Below are 18,905 nucleotides of genomic sequence, written 5' to 3' on the forward strand. Positions count from 1 at the left end.
ACAGCAGGACTTGTGAATTCTGACACAAATATCTGTTAATTAAAATAAGCAAACTGTCAAAAGAAACAGTGGGATACATATGGTGCCAATTAGACCATCTTTTCAATGATCAGGATGAATATTTTCATTTATATAATGGAGAGAAAAAAATCCAGATATTTGTTTTTAATGCTGCAAAGCATGTGATTTTATATTTTTAGTTCTTTCGTTTTGGTCATTTGTATATGTACATGTAGATTTTAATATCATTTTAATATTTTTTATTTGTTTAAATTATTTAAGACACTATACATAACATTTTTATTAGTAGTTATTTTAGTATGAAAACTTACATGTAAAACTGAAATTGTATACAAAAAGAATTTATTTAAAGTCTTTATATATATTGTGCACATGTATATACAGATACATGTATATATGATTAGAAATTATGAATATTTTGAATGTGAGAACAAAGGAAATACACCAGGCCTGACCAATCTATAAGTGAAGATAACATTTTCATTTAGATGTCATATAACATGCAGATTATGCAAATGCAGAATATGCAGATGAGACAAATTAGTTTGATATGTGATATGACAATAGTTAGTGGTGCAGGAGATCAATTTCACTTGATATCTAAATGGACAAAAGACATGAAGATGGATATTTCAATGAGTTAATGATTGATTTGAAAGATTTTTCTCACATACATGTACATGTATATTATGGTTTCTCTTTGTGAACACAAGGATAGGTTCACATGTACATTTTTTTGTATATTAATGATGTATGTCACCATGTGATCATGCAGGTCTGTTTTATTCTTTCTTTAAATGACTTATAATCCCCATTCAGCAAGTGTACATTATGATTCATTGTTTATTGATATTAATAGTATAATTTAAATTCTTACATACAAATGAAAATGAAAATTGAATCACACCCTCCAAGTCAGTAGCAAATATTTTGATAATTTGATGATGAAAGAGTACGAGGATATAATAATTTAAAATTAAAGGAATATATTGATGTTCTTTCATAGCATGTCAAGCTCTTTAATAATTATAATGTATCGATTATGAACATTTAGGCATGTGATTGTCTTTCTGCTGTACATATACATAAATAGCATGTCTGCACATGTACAAATATATATTGTACATGTAAACAAATGAGTTACATGTGTATGATCATAATTATTGTTTTATTTTGTTTATTATGAGAATTAAATGTGTTAATTTTTTTGTTAATAAATGAAAAATTGGGGTTTACTTTTTTTTCAATTATTTCTTAAATAAGTTTGAGAATAGAAAAAAAAAATTGAAATATGCTATTGTTTGATGAGTTCTTTCATTTTAAATGGCCTCTCTTTAAAAAGTGTTTCAAAGAACAGGAAGTTATGTTCTTTTGTTCAAATATATGATTTAAAATTGTTTCCGGTATTCTTCAATTATTTAAGATTGAAATATGAAAAAATGAAGAATGTCCATTATTTAATCTTAGTATTCATATCAATAATGGTTAACTTAATACTAAAATTTATGATAAAGGGGGTACTTTTTTCATTCCCTATTGTCAACTATCCGTTTTTAGATGGTGTCCTCCCCTTGTCACCATCGCATGGTGCTTTACTTATCACAATTGGTTTGATTTGCTCATCTTTGTAACAGTGTTTTGGATTTTATTGAAAGGAATCTCACAAGTTTGTTTTAACCATTCACAAAATTTTTCATTCGATACAAGGAACTCATTCTCAAGTACAGATGTACTTGTAAAATATTGATATGTGCAGGTATCTCTCACCCTTTGTTTTACTGTAATATTCTACACAAAACACAGTCTGCAGAAAGCCTTTGAATAAGCTCATTCATAAGGGATATAGTTACATGTATGATATTGTTGTCATATTGGTAAGGATAGCATTTTTTAATATTACACGTAACATTGATTCTCTCATTGGGTCTTTACATAGGCATGACATGGTTTTTTTCCCTTACTGTATGACTTACATGTACATGTATGATGTAGGGTGGTTTTCAACCCTGCATGGGGAGAATTAGGATTGATTTTACATACATGTAAGATGGGGAAGTAACTTTTTGTGGTCTGGAGCTGGCATGTCAGTTAACTGAAAGTAGTCCTTAGTTTGTACATTTGTGTAATTTATATTCAGTTTCTTTATTTCCTTTCAACAAGGGACTGGGACCTTTTTGAACTGATTTTAGGTGTGCAATATTTTTTCAGCAGTGATCAGATTTTAAAAAGGGGGGTGTGTGATTACACCGAAGTACTTTCTGCCACATTTTTGTTTGTGCCTGTCCCAAGTCAGGAATTTCTGACCATTGTATGTCTTGTTTTGTGTTCACCTATAGTTTATTTTTATGTTACTTGAGTAAATAGGGGCAACTCTTTCGCTGTATTTGTGTATAATGATGTTTTGGGGCCAGCTGCAGCCTTCCCTGTGGTGTGAGGGTTTCTTGTTGTTCATTAAAGACCATTGGGTGGCCTTTAGCTGACATGTTATCCTGGTGCCCCGGTTGTTGTCTCTTTGACATATTTACCATACCTATTCTTGTTATATTACATGTATGTAGTTACATGTACATGTATATAGTATCTGAAACTAATTCCGTGTTGAAATAACTTGCTAAGAGTGTTTATACATTTTGTATCTTAGAATAAATCTTATCAAAATCTGATTTCTTGTACAAACACTTCAAACTTATACATAACATGAATTAAGTGCAGTGAAGTTTTGAGGGTAGTAGTTCTGATAACAATCACAAGCTAGTTTTAATGAACACATATCTTTTCTTCACTTGCTGTCACAGAAATAAAATTCATTTTATAGATGTACATGTACACTGCTGTAGATCAGTCATTTGTACATGTACATGTAGTTATCGGTTTACTTTGAGTTCTTTTTTTGATCTACATTGTTATACATTATGTTCCTGTGTAGAACATAATGTTATAGTGTCAGTCAGTTTTTTCTCATTTTAGATGTGCTTTGTATACTTAAATGCGTTTGACTGACAGGTAGAATGCATGAAATAATAATGCATGAATGGTGAAATTCAAAGCAGTCTACATGTATGTTGGGTAATCTACCATTCTAATCAAATGCCTTGGCTTGTTTTTATACAGTGTTCAAAAGTAACCAAAATACATATATTGTATAATTATAAATTACATGTACAACTGTACAATGTACACTATATTTGTATCTTTAAGCTGTACCTTTCATTAGAAATATTCTTTGCTATTATACTGACCATTCATTAGTGACCTCTTATAATGTGTATTGACTGACCAGTAGTGGGTCTAATGAGAAGATGTTGAAGGATTTGTCTGATTTATAACCTCCTGGCACCACAGAAAGGAAAATGATTAGACTTGGTGCTATTGATACAATATTTCATATCCCAAGAGATGACCTTCATCAAAATATACAGGTGGTTAAATAGAAAGGTCGTATAGTTAATTGTAACAGTGAATTGTCTGATCACAAATGAGGCTAATAGTACACAACAACCCAGTTTAAGGTATCTGTACTTGAACAAAAATGTACTTGTGTTTGTGAAAACTTCAAGCCTGAATCAATAATAAGTGGCATGTAGTTTTACTCTTCTTTATCATTCAGATACATGTACTATTAGGAATTAGGGGCCAAAAGGACCCAGAAACAAGTATTACAAGTACATTACATGTGTATTTTCATGATGTCAGGACAGTTTTAATAACTTGTCTATATATATGTACATGTATGTGAATGGATCTTTTTGAAATTGTATCACAAGGTACCATACTAACAAATATAGGCTTGGACTAATTCAACAGGTTGTGACTTGAATAATTAGGAATTAGGGGTCAAAATTCAAAACTATATCAAGCGTGAATATTATTCATGCTTGATACAGCTTTTAATTTTGACCCCTCATGATTTACATGTGTCCATTCTTGCCTCAACTATTCAGGGTTGGACCTTTGCAGTTGTGTCAAGCTGCACCTTTTTAGCATTTTATTATAAAAAGAAAATTTATTCTTATGATAGAAGTAATAAGGGTCCTGCCAATGACATTCTATAGTAATCAGTCTGTCCTCTGTAACAAATCATGTCTGGGGTCTTAACTTTGCTGTCTTTACTATAGGCTTTTGATATTTGGCATGAGGTTAGATCAGCTCAAGATGATGTGTAACATTCTATGGTGGATAACTTTTGACCATGACCTGTGACCTCATGGTCAAATTAATGGTTTTTGCATGGCAGATTCGTGTATGGGCTGCTATATTATTGTCTTATGGTGTAGGTTTTATATATATGCATGAGGATAGATCAGCTCAAGACAATGCATCACCTACATGATGGGTGACCTTTGATCTTGAACTTTGATCTCAAGGTCTTATTAATGAATTTGCATAACTGTTTTGTGTCCTGGCTGTAATGATGTTTGCATGATAAATTGAATGTGTTGTGCGTGGCTGATGTACAAAATTTTTAACACAGTGGGGCTCATAGAGATGGATTCCATCTCAATGATATCTACATGTAGTTTTGCATGTACTTTTTAAACTATTGTCTATATACTAAAACACACCAGTATCAATTGTCAGAAAACTATGTTGTGTGGAATATTTTTCAAAATCCAGATCAAGAGATGTGTCAAGTTTCAGGCCTTATTTAAAGTCTTATGCCAAATGTTCAAGGTTCTACATTTAAAGTTGTATCAAATTGCATCCATTGGTGTTTATTGGTTTAATTCTACTATGTACATTGTAACAGTTCTATTCAGGTTAAGTTTTGTTCTGTAATTTACAGGACTAAGGCTTTCATGTGTTCTGCTGATGTTTTACTTCATTGCAGGGTTTGAGGCTATTTGCTTTTAAAAATGTCATTGCAATAATATCTATATGGACCTTGTAGTAGGGACATTTGAGTTGATCTAACATTGCATTAAAAATTTTATCCAATACTTTATAACTGTTAGTGTTTTGATCATCCTCTTTTTTAATAATAGGTACATGTATTGTGAATGTACAGGGATTTGGCTTGAATCCCAAATTTCATTCTGTATTCTATTATTTCAGTGAAATTGTAACCATTTGTTTAATGATATTAATTTTTAACAATTCTTTCGTCAACAACTCCTCCTTAAAAATCAACTTTCTCTGCAAGATGTAATCAGCTTTTGTAAATTAGACATTTTTAGTTGCTACATTGTAGCATTGTAAATGAACTAATCTGTCTCTTCAATACAATTGCTATTAAGGAAAATGTAGCAATTGTTGAGTTGAGAAGTAAATTAAATCAATGGCTGCTGGGAATATCAAGTAGTTCTTGTGTATACTTACATAGTACCTACAGCATTATAGAATTGGTTATTTGTCTAGCTAATGTGTCTGGAACACTTGTTAGATAGTTAATGGTACTCCAATGTAAGCAAGTACAGACATTGTGTATCTTTCTTAATGGCTTTTGTATTGGTATTTTGATACATTTGGCATTGTTTAGTAAACTCTGTAATTCAGTTTTTCCCAACAGTTCTTTCAATGGTGCTATTCTAGAATCATTCACTTAATCTGTAATATGATTTCTGTCATATAACTACCACTGTGGTGCTGTTTTGTGCTTTGCTAGATTTCTCCACTGAATCTGTAATACCATTCCCGTGGAACTGTTCGGTGCTATTCTAAATTTTTCCACTGAATCTTTGATATTTCTGTCCTATAGCCTTGGTGCTTTTCAAGATTTTTTCATTGAAGATTTGTCCAATAACTACCATTGAACCATAGATATGGTACTGTTAATGTGCTAACTGGTTTGTAAGGGAAATGTTAAATGTGTGACCTACATGTATAGAAGAAAATCTTGGTTGGTCTTTCATGACTGAAAAGTTTGGTTAGCACACAGATACAATGTTGGAATGGTTAGGCACATGAAAAGAATTATACATGTATTTGTATGGTAATTACTCATTATGTAGGGATTAGCACACAGATACAATGTTGGAATGGTTAGGCACATGAAAAGAATTATACATGTATTTGTATGGTAATTACTCATTATGTAGGGATTAGCACACAGATACAATGTTGGAATGGTTAGGCACATGAAAAGAATTATACATGTATTTGTATGGTAATTACTCATTATGTAGGGATTAGCACACAGATACAATGTTGGAATGGTTAGGCACATGAAAAGAATTATACATGTATTTGTATGGTAATTACTCATTATGTAGGGATTAGCACACAGATACAATGTTGGAATGGTTAGGCACATGAAAAGAATTATACATGTATTTGTATGGTAATTACTCATTATGTAGGGATTAGCACACAGATACAATGTTGGAATGGTTAGGCACATGAAAAGAATTATACATGTATTTGTATGGTAATTACTCATTATGTAGGGATTAGCACACAGATACAATGTTGGAATGGTTAGGCACATGAAAAGAATTATACATGTATTTGTATGGTAATTACTCATTATGTAGGGATTAGCACACAGATACAACGTTGGAATGGTTAGGCACATGAAAAGAATTATACATGTATTTGTATGGTAATTACTCATTATGTAGGGATTAGCACACAGATACAACGTTGGAATGGTTAGGCACATGAGAAGAATTATACATGTATTTGTATGGTAATTACTCATTATGTAGGGATTAGCACACAGATACAATGTTGGAATGGTTAGGCACATGAAAAGAATTATACATGTATTTGTATGGTAATTACTCATTATGTAGGGATTAGCACACAGATACAATGTTGGAATGGTTAGGCACATGAAAAGAATTATACATGTATTTGTATGGTAATTACTCATTATGTAGGGATTGTCAATTTGAATGTTTTATGGTATGTTTAATGGCTGTTTTGTTCTGTTTTTTTTTTACAGACAGAATTGTCACATGGTCTGCAATCATTATCAGAGAAAGCGAAAGCTGGAACAGAATTTATTCAGAGACTGAAAGGGATGTCAGAAAAAGTACATGTGAGTTATATCTCCAATAAAGTAATGATGTAGTAATTTGGTATGTTACAAGTAATTATAACCCCCCACACACACACTTGCAAAGTGGAGGGTATGTAGTGATAGTTGTGTCATCCATCTGTCTGTCCTTCCTTCCTTTCTTCCTATAGTTCATACTACTTTCTTCCGTTACACAGGGAGGACCCATCTCTTATTTATTCAACACTTCCCCTACACCACTATATGGAATTGAATGAAACTTTCTCAGAATCTTTATTACATTTTCCCATTGTGTTCCACATATTTTAGATTTTAATCCAAATCAATATGGAGGTCAAAAGGTGCATTTTATCAAATGGGGGTAGAGGATATCAAGTTAATTAGTGCCCTATTTAAGAGTAAATATTATGATGTTTATATATTTTACATATACATATGTACAGATATAAAGTGATGGTTTTGTTAAGTTTTATTGAACAACTTAGTCAATGCAAGATAGACGTGAATATATTTCAGATCTTTTGCTGCTTAATGTAGGCGTAATTTAATCAGTAAGACTTTAAAAATAGCTAGCTCTAGTAACTTGATTGATTTTAGAAGTAGTAATAATGGTCTAAGAAAAGTATACATTTAGCCATTGCATTTTATTTTAAATGGATATTTCTTTGATCTTACTCCTCTTAATAAACTGTATGTTAGATCACTATTTACATTTGGAAAAGTAATCAAGAGAACCAAGATTTTAGCGGAAATTAAAAGAATGTAGTCCAGGGATAAAGACCAGACATGGAAAACAGACACACACAACAAAGAACATGAAATAACCAAAATAATACGCACAAGGTAACAAAAGTGAAAGAGTGTCTGTCTGTCAGTGTCTGGTTCAGATTTCCTGAAATCCCATTGAATTTGCTCAGTAGAATCCATATGTTTGTCCAAGGAAAAATGTCATTTGCTTTTGGTTTAATTTCAACAGAATACTTTTGTTTTTCTTTGTTGGTGGCAGTGTTCATTCCAGACCACCATTGGTGCAGATATTTTATGTATAGCGCACAGTATTCCATAGGTCTATCTCTGAATTTCCAAATTTTTAATGGGTTCCCTATCAGTACATGTTTCCATTATTAACAGCACCAAAGGCCTTGACCATTTCGTAGTAAACAGGAAAAACAAAAGTTAAAGATTTTTCCAGCATGCGGTTCAAAAAGGCTTGAAGATACTGCAGGCGGTGCAGTAGGGGACACGTTTTCCCTAACCTTGCTGACAGCACCCAGTATGGCCAGCAAACCTGGAGAATTTTGAATAAAATGGAAAACTGAATATCTGTGGGCCTGGGTGAGATATTATCCCGATAAGAACAGAAACTTTCTAAGTGGCGCTGCAACGTAAAAAAATGAATGACAACTTGAATCAATAGAATGTATGATAAATAATCAACATCTACTAATATCTTTTTATTCATTAATGGAGGTCTCTCACTTAATATTGAAACTATAAAGTGTATACAAACAACTTATTTGTTGGTTGAATCTCTCATGTTAACTAAAAATTACCCCTATCATACAGCCATATTGGCCCCCTTTTTTCTGAGATGTCCCCATGGTTTATTGTCAAGGGGGCCAGTGGCCCCCTTTTATAATTTTCTGGAATGAACACTGTGGTTGCATGTTGAATTTTTGTTCAGGTCTACCTTGCTATATGTTGTAAGAAAAACCTGAGACAAAATATCTCTTCATTATATATCTGCGAAATGGAAATTGCTCTACAAAAACTGTGTGTAATTAAGGACCAAAATGTAGCCATTCAAATTCTGGTCAGACTCTAATCACAATCAAATTCAAAGATGTGTTTAACTTGTCCCAACTGTTCAGGAGCTCAGGATATGCAATTTCCATAGGTCATGTATGTAAGTTAAGTGCTTTTTTCATTTTTAATGTGATTATCCTGCAGTTGTGGGCCTCACAGTGATCTCTTTAGCCATGAAATTGTGGTCAAATCTTAATAAAACTCTTTTGACAAATTTTCAAAAATTCTTTCACATTTATCCTGTGGAAAATGTCTAATCACATTCGAATTGAAAAGTGTATCAAGCTTGAATGTCCATACTTTTTCCAGCTGTTCAGGGTCTTATTCAGGGTCTTGTATAAAAAAATATGAAAATTGAGTTTTAGGATTTATTTCAGCAGACAAGTGGTGTGTTTTTTTGTGTGAAGACATGTCAATGATGTTTATTTATACTTTTTTGGATACTGATATGTTTTTTTTATCTCAACAGCAAACAATATTAAAGCATTGTTAGTAATATACATTGTACATCATATAAATAATCAATCCATACAAAATATTCCCTCAAGATAATTTCCCAATAGTTGTTGTCACTAGGGCAAATAGCAGTTATAACATTTCATGAATTAAGTAGAAAAGCAAGGAAATGTGTATCTGTTCAGGAGATTTTAAGTGTGAAATGGTCCCAAAGAAACAAAAGTTACTGTTACAGTCTAGCTATTATTATACCGTGTATGAATCATTATTAACTTTTATCATCTAACAAAAGATGCAGCTTGGATAACATAAGTATCATTTTCTCAAACATGCAATATAACACTGACAAGAACAAACCAAATAGGGTTTAATTGATAAGTAACCAGGATTTTCCTGAACGATGTAATAAAATTTCCATTTGCCAATGTCCATAGCATTGGTTCAACCAAATTAGTGCCTCAAATTATTTATCAGGAACAAACATTAAAATGCAATCATTCAATGATGCAGACAAGTAATAAAATGGAATATACATTTACACCCCTTTATCTCTTCAATGAGAAGACAAATTTAATTACTGCTGCCTCAATCAAAAATAACTGTAAAATCAAATTGATGATTCAGCTTTTGGAGACTTAGTGTCTACCCTCATTTCAGTTAAATCTGATATTCCTGTTTAATGTTAAGCCCCCTATTTCATGCTCATATTAGTTGATTTATCGATTCTCGTTATCTGTGCTTTCCACTGTTTTTATAACGAATTGAGACCATTCTATCCACTTAAGAAAAATGAAGAAGCTGAAAGCCTGCCTAAGACAATTGATTTCTGAGTGCTTCAAACTTCCTTTCATTCATAAACCTCTTCTTCTTCCAATCAGTTACATTTATTGTTTCCTAAGGTAAATGCTGTGTAAAATATAAGCTTTAATACTATAGGTATTCTAATCACATAAAACCAAAAATTTCTCTATCCCCAGTTTTGCAGTAGATAAAGTATCCTGTATTTTGATGACAATTTCAGTATAATTATTGGTAATCCTCTCTTGAGCACGTATTATCTGTATCAATTGAATGAGTACTTGTGGTTGATTTCACAAAAACTCGCAAGTGTATAATTTGTTGTAAGATATGAATTTCTGTTCTTACAATATTACTGACAATTGATTTTACACTGATGACTTTTTGTGAAATTAGTAATGGTTTCTATTATGGCTTGCCTTTGTAAGTTTCCATTATGTATTGATGTGTTTGTGAAGTCTACAGAATCTGCAAATTTCTATTCAATCTTCACCTTTTTCTGAGAAAGAATTAACATTTGGATCTACCAATATGCAGCTATGTGGATAAGTTTGATTTTCTCAATTACTCCTAGTCTCAATTTTCTTTCTTTTTCTTTTTTGATGTTATTAAGTAAACATTAAGTTAACTATATAATCCTTCTTAAATTACAGTGGTGGATTTGTATGAAAGGACAATATATCCCTGATGCAAAGAAATGAGTGGTTTACATGATTTACAATGTTGTGTAAAGTTGTCCGTTTTCCATTTTATATTTTGATAATTTAATTTTCGAAGTAACACGCTTTCTGATTGGTTAAAAAAAATTATCCATTATCTCATAACCAAATTTTGTGTATGACTGAAGTCATCAACCTTTTTTCAATGGTTTACTCTTGAATTTTGATACTAAAATTAAATTACAAGGAATGACTGTTATATTTTTTTGGTCAATTTGAAATAACCCCAATGCCTAAGGTGCATCGTTGAAAATAACCTACTACACAGACATTCAGTTTGCACTACTTGATTGAGGTTATTTCTTCATAGATTGAAAAAAAATATAACAGTGATTCCTTAACTACATTTTGCATACAGTTTTTCTTTATTCAAATGTTAGATTGAAGTATAATTTTCTCATTAGATATTCAATAAGCACAGAATCAACTTTGCCAATAACTCAGATGGATAATGAGGGTTACCAGTTTTGTATTTGAAACTCCTTCTTAATTGTTTCATGGATTTTTATGAATTTTTAAGGGTTCACCAAATGAATGGGGGAGAGTTTTTAAAGCACCAGTCACACCCTGTACAAAAGATATGACAACCCAACGCTGTGTGTGCATCTTATTTGAAAATTCCTATCTGAATAAGTTTTGGATGAAATTGAATGCAAAATGAGCTATGCTCTCATAAATTTTAGTCTTTTTGTTCTGAAATAACCTTTTCTGTTTCTTTTTCATTTTTGTTATTTTAAACACATGAGAACATACACTCTATTGTCAGAAACAGAACAATAGAAGTGAAGCATTAATTTTAGATTTGTCAGCTCAATGATGGTGAAAGGGGAACCAATGTAGTAATATATGATGAGATTTCCAGTAACAATGTTTAGGTGTATATCAGTTATATTATTTAAATGAGATAAAAATCGTTATTTGATGTAAACAACATAATTCCTGTGTGTTAGCATGGTAAGTTTTCCATGATCTGATAAAGATAAAGGATGTCCCCTGTGACTAGACACAACATTTCAACTCTTAGTCAGTTATAAATTTTGTTACCTCCTAGCAAAACTTACTCTTTATAAATCATTTTGTGGAGCTACTAAGGTTTGAGATTTGCTAAGAATCAATACTTGTTTATATGTATACTTTTTTAGGGTAGAATGAGCAGGATTCAAAATTCATGTCCATCTTATGATCAAAGACAGCCTAAACTTTGTTAGCACTACATTAAATACACTTAACATAAATAAAAACTATTACAAAAATAAGTTCATGTGGTTATCATACCATTTCCTAGTAAAAATAAGTTCATGTGGTTATCATACCATTTCCTAGTAAAAACTTTTTAAGGTATTTCCTTTCTAGGTTCCTAACTTATTTACATATTTGTATCAGGCACCATGCCTGTCGTCACCTCTACAAAAATTGATTTCTAGGATATGCATTATTATAGACTTTTTTGTTCACATGGGTAAATGACTTATAGGTCCTTACATGAGTGCAGATGAAAGATCAGGTTATTTTTCACAAGTTTGAGAAATTCAAGTCTTGTTCACAAGTGGAGCACAGCAAAATGAGTGAAAGATTTCCCAGTCTTTGATCTGCAACAAGTATAAGTACATATATATGCCATTTTGGGGAACATAGTATAAAGTGATGCCAAACTTTCTCCAGCCTTTGTTTTGAATATGTCTATGACACTGCCACCGTTAAGATGTTCATTGGTTAAGAGAAAGAGTTAAGAACAGCATGCATGACCTTGTCTTATACAGGTTGTCTCACCTCACAAAGGGCCATTTCTGAATGAATAAACTCGTCTGGACCCACATTGCAAGGTCCAAGTGAGCTGAATGCCATCACTTTCGGCCAGTCATCCTTTATATCAGTAAACTATTACATTGTACATTGTTTAATTAAGAATTTCATTGATACTTTCTGCTTTTGAATAACCTAATATATTTGTCACTTTTCTAACCCAGGTATGAATGTTTAAAATTGAGTACCATAGTACAAACCTTGGAAAAATTTATAATGAAACAGCTGAAAAATAGAAATCCCTGATGTACATGTACTTCATGAAATGTTCCAAGTTGCTATTTGGGGTTTTTGATCCTTCAGGATCAAAATACCTTATGTCACCGGTCTATCACTGGAACTTTCTTACTATTTCTGAACACTACACAAAAATATAGTCCAAATATAATTCCTTCTATATTATTCAATACCCCTTTTATAAGAAGTAAATATGTTTCTTGCAATTTATCTGCTTAATAATATTCTATATTAAGATCTAGTCTTCATATCAACTCAAGATTTGAGGGACTCCTTTTTGGCCTTGAAGATATTTAGTAATAAATTTACACCTAGGGAATTTATTTTTTGCAGTAATGTGTGTGGAAGAGACAAAATGTGTTCAATATTTTTATTTTAATATACTTATAAGTCAAAATTTGTAAGTGTGTGTGTAGTTGGATCAGTAGTATAGATTGACTTTCAGTTTATACATATTAATATACATATACAGTTCTCAATAGTATTTTAAATGCAATATATGATCACAAGTTTATTTAACATCATATAATCTTTCAAATTTTGTTCATGCTACAATTTTCACTAGAATCAAAAACTGCCAGTACTATCAGCACTTTGATTGTATGCTGTTTATGACCTCTAATATTCTTTGAGGTGGTCATGATCCATAATCAAATACTATGATATTCCTTTGTAAATCCTTGAAAACTGAAGGGTTATTACATGAAAGAATCTTTAGACTGTGATATGGCACCACCTTTACATTATATGGACATAACATTTCTCAGTACTCATGTCATGGAGCATATCCTTATCTGTTGTGAAATATTATAGTTCCAAAATATCGCAACCTTGTAAAGTCATTTGCATGTAGTGCAATTAGGAAATAACTATTAATTGTACTTGAAGATCCTGGATGATTAGTAGAGTCAGTAAATGGATATTTGTGGCTGTCAAATCACTTAAAAGATGGAGATAGACCAAATTCTTCTTATACAAGTAGTTATATCCATTCCTATAAAACTGCAATAGATATCTATGAAAATAATGATTAAAAATCTTTGAAATAATGTTTGCATAAGTGTTAGAAAAATGAGGGGGTTAATTGTTGCATTGATTCCCTGAAATGTATTCAATATCTAATGATATTTTACATTTCAAAGAAAAACGGTCCATTAGAATATGAAATCTCTGATTTCTTCTTGAGGAAAATATTTCGAAAGATTAATCAAGGCATCCAAGATTGAATCGGTATTCAAAAGGATATATTGCAAGGATAAAGACTGGACAGGAAAAATAGACCAAACAACAAAGAACATGAAATAACCAAAATAACACATACAAAGAAACAAAAGTAAATGAGAAACATGGACTCCACTAAAAACTGGGAACTTGGACCAGGTGTACCAGTAGGGTAAATATCCATTGCTTTTTAAGAAACACCTACTGAGTTGCTAATAAAATGTCAGATCTAGGGAAGACAAAAAAGGAAAAGAAAACTATGATCTGTTCTCATAGTGCAAATTGATATAACATAAGAATCCATAAGTTAACAAGTAGAACTTTTGTTGTGATGACTTCAGTCATTTAGTAACATAACCATGTTTTAGAAGCCTAATTGTTAAATGTCTAGCACAGTCTGTTTAGTTTCTGCAAGCTCCTCCATAATGTATGGCTTGTGATATGATAATACAGAATGAGAGGTTGTGTTTGTCATGTAGTTTGGTTATGAGTTTTCCTTTACACAATAAATACAGTTCCTATATACTACTTGTTGTGTCTGTGAATGATTTTGTGAGCAATGGAACACAAAAGTATTGCTGTTGCCTTTTCCAGTTCCATATGCCTTTTATTCATTTCTAATTACCAAATGTAACAAATGCAGCCTGATGTATTAGTGCAAAAGTTAGACCTTAGAAGAAAACTAATCCACCTTAAAAAATAAATATGGGTAATACTTAACATGGAAGAATTATTGACAAGTGAATAGTTCAGAGATATTCAACAATGTAGCTTCAATTAGCAAAAAATTTGTGCAACAGATGTGTATGTGCATGTATGCACTTCATAAAAGATATTTTAGAGTGTTTGGTAATTGGTAACATATGTAATTGATATGGTTCTTGGATCTTTTACATCCCTTAGTCTATAATCTCTTACTGAAGAAGTCATAAAATATGAAACTGTCAGATAAAGTGGTAGTGGTATTTAAATGGTCTTGCACCATGTATAACACATGTATTGGTACATAAACAGCCCATGTCATGTACATTATTGCATGGGTAACTTATCTAGCTGAATGGCTGTAATATAAAGAATCAGTTTTTGTTTTATTGTTTGACATTTACAGTTTTCCTTCTCAATCACTAAAAGCTATAAAAATTGTTTATAGCAGGAATATTTAGAAATAAATCTTGTTAGAGATGTAATTTTGCAGTAACTGAGCTATTTTGTCAAGTAATTAAAGTTTGTATGGAAACAATTCACTTTTATATACTAATCTGTAGTTATTTTTTCTCTAAGAAGGTCCATATTTGAAGTTCACCTAAAAATGGAGATATTAAAAACAAAAATTGATTTCTTGCACATCTTTGATCAGTTTAATTTGACTGAACTTATACTAGTATGTTAAACCTGTTCCAATTGAACTCCATTGTAAGTTAAATTCTTCACCATTTCATCAATATTTTATGATTAATAAACGGGAAATGAAGAGCTATAACATTGGTGGGAAAATTCAAATTGGCAAAAAGTGTCATTTTTGGAAAATCTTATACATTGAAATTTTAATATCTTACACTGAAATGGGTTTTATTTAATTTAATCATTTTATTTTTATTTATTTCATTTATTACAGTGTAGGAATAAATACTCTGATAAAATTGTTTTTGAATATAATTGCAAATTAATTTTTGGCAGGGTTAAAAATTTGTGACAAAGGTTAAATGAAACAAAGTTTGTAAAGGTGTGTGAGATTGGATACTATTTGGCTATTGATTTATATATCATATCTCTGAAATCAGTATTAAAGACTTGCATTCAGTTTTAAATGACAAATTACTGTTTTATTTTACATCATAAATAAATCTTTGGAAATGACTGTGAATGCTACAATTTCATAAGGATCAAAAACCTCCAATGTTAACAACATTTTTGATGGTTTTCGAGTATGATAAGAAGAAGTTTATATTTAAACTTTGTTCTTCAATATCTTGATTAAACCAATACATGTATCTCTTTTGGAGCCTCTTGTTTTTTTTTTATTAATTTAGATATAATAATTGTCAGATATGTCAAAGGTGAGATTATTTAACTGTAATTTTATAAAGCCAGCACTCCACAGTATTGTAGAACTGCCTAATTTTGATCTTGTAATCTGATGCTTTATAACATTTATCACTTTAAAAAATTGTCAGGCATCTGTAAATCTATATATCTAGAAATAGCTCAAGCCAAGGCCTTCAGGGTGCAGTGAAAATTTTCTGAAAAAAAATTACCCACGGCAAATAAGGTTACCATAGAAACCATGCAAAAATATGCGAAAATTGCAAAAAAGTTCATAAAATCGGGTTTAAAAATATCAAATTTCCCGCAAAACTTTTTTCTTCGAAAACCTCATCCTCAAATGGGCATCGCCAGTTAGATTTTGAGCTATTTCACTTTGTAATCCACTTATCAAATTTAGCATGGTAAAAAATTGACTTACTTTCACTTTCACAATGAAGTTAAATTGTCATTGAAAAAAAGCCCCATCAACATTGAAAATATATAAAACATTGCAAAATACTTTTAAAAGTCCCCTTTTTTCAGAAAATGTTTTATCAGCAATAGATTCTTCATTTTTAATCACTATAGCAACCACCGGTTTCCATTTATGTCATTTTTCATCCCTAGCCAGAAGTGTGAAACTTAACTAAACTGTGGAGTGCTGGCAAAGTGTCACATTGTGCAAGCATATCTCAACACAAACTTTGATAAAATTTTATTGGTTAGAAGTTCATGAAGAAAGATGATTTGGATCGTTGTAAAGGGCAGGGTTTCAAGTCCCTATAAATTCCTGTATTTTCCTATAAATTTGAAGGTCCCTATATTTTCCCTATTATTCATTAAAATCCCTATTAAAGCCTATATATTCAGAAAAATCTGTAGTATTTTTTTCAGAAATGATAAAAAACACTGATATATGAAACCTGTATGAATCATTAATGTGCAATGTATCTCTTCACTATTTTATATGCAATTAAGATACTTATATATATGTATTAAATAAATGTTTCTGGGAAATTACCTTATAGGTAGAACAGTACTATTTATTTCCCATAGGCAACAATAGTGAAACTTTGAAAAATTCACACCTTTAAAACAATGACAGAGCTATAAACTGACTTTTTTCCAGTAAAATCTTCATTTTTCTAATTAAAATTGCGATCAAAGTTATAGGGAAACCGTCTCGATTCTTTGGTATTTTAAACAGATGATGTTTGGGGTCAAAGTTCCCCCCTTTTTCTGCAAATGGCACATAAATTTTAAAAATTCATAATATTTATATAAAATGGTTTTCAAAAAATATAATGCAATTTTTTGAAAGTATAATAATGTTAGAGCCTGGAATTAATAAAACATTATGGGTATCAGCACAATTTGTCCAATCACAGTGTCCAGAAGTATTTACTTAAGTAGGGTACACAAAAGGCCAACCTAAAATAATGAGAAATAGTACCGTTCTACCTATAGGTATGATATTCTATCTGGTGTACTCAGGACAGCAAAATTCTCATATACTCATGTTAACAGAAAGACTTGACAAAGAGATAAGAGAGGCCATAATACATATACTTAGAATAGAGGGTTATATATAGGTTTTATATGAGAAATATAAGAGCTGGACAGGAAACAAATCATAGCTAAATGTCTTTTTAGTTTACAATGTATGTTGTCATGTTATTCCAGTTTTTGTTCAACACCAAATTTGCTGGATTTCTAGGCTAAAACAATAGATTTTCAACACAAATCCTTCAATAAAAACCCAATATATCCCCATAAATTTATTTAAAAATCCCTATATTTGCCCTATAAATTGAAAAAAAAATATCCCTATAATCCTATATTTTTTAGGCCAAAAGTGGCTTGACACCCTGAAAGGGAGATAATCAATCTGAAGTGTTTTTAAAAAGTCCAAGTGATTCTATTTTTTAGGTTACTCGCAGTATTTCTAGTTAAAATATTTGAAATGGGTGTACATGATACTGATTTTAGGTTCTGTACAAAATATCTGGATGCATCATCAGTGTCATGTTGACATATATTTTTAAATCTGCATGGCCTGACTGTTCAAAACTTCAAAATAATTTACTTGTGTAAATCAAATACATTAGTTTCGTCCACCTGAGAAATGTTTTGAACAACTGAACATGGACACAAAAAAATGTTGCTACGAGTTATGATTTTATAGTAAAATCTGCTGTCCATCATCCTGTCTTGTAATCTTTGCTCTGTAACCAATTTAGCACGATATTGAAGCAAGGACATTTTTTTTCATTGAAGTTATAATTGTAACAATTCTTTACCTTAATTGGACTGACTATCTTTGTTAACATTCAACAGTATGATATCTGCTTGTAGGGGAATTGTAATGATTTTGAAGCCAGAGTTGTTGCACAATGTGATGCATTGATAGAAGCCCTGAAAAAGAGGAAATCAGAGTTGGTAGAAAATGTCCACCAAGAGAAGGAGATGAAAGTTAGAGTATTAAAGGAACAAGTTTCTCATTGTACAACAGTGTTACAAAGAACAACAGGACTGTTACATTTCTGTATAGAGGTTTTAAAGGAAGGAGATCCAGCATCATTTCTACAGGTGAGTGTCCATAGACAGACTAATTTCTAAAGGTGAGTGTTCACAGACAGCATCAATTACTGGTGATTGATCATGTACAGCCATATCTTTTTTCTAAAGGCGAGTGTTCACACACAGGATTATTTCCACAGGTGAGTGTTCACTGACAGCATTGTTTCTTCAGGTGAGTGTTCAGACAGCATTAATTCTTCAGATGAGTGTTCACAGACAGCGTCATTTCTTCAGGAGAGTGTTCACAGAGAGCATTGTTTCTACATGTGAGTGTTCACAGG

General features: G+C 31.4%; 1 protein-coding gene across 1 annotated transcript in view; it reads left to right on the forward strand.

The window, feature by feature from the left end:
* The window catches only part of LOC148623643 (E3 ubiquitin-protein ligase TRIM9-like), a 70,340-nt gene that overhangs the window by 1,559 nt on the left and 49,876 nt on the right, over positions 1-18,905 (forward strand). The window contains exons 2-3 of the mRNA XM_088565609.1: positions 6,905-7,000; positions 18,400-18,633. Of these exons, the coding sequence (XP_088421735.1) occupies positions 6,905-7,000; positions 18,400-18,633 (330 nt within the window). The remainder of the gene's footprint in view (positions 1-6,904; positions 7,001-18,399; positions 18,634-18,905) is intronic.

This window comes from Perna viridis, chromosome 2 (genome assembly GCF_037379345.1).
Source record: "Perna viridis isolate PV_CMFRI_1.1 ecotype Kerala chromosome 2, ASM3737934v1, whole genome shotgun sequence".
In the NCBI taxonomy this organism is placed as follows: domain Eukaryota; kingdom Metazoa; phylum Mollusca; class Bivalvia; order Mytilida; family Mytilidae; genus Perna; species Perna viridis.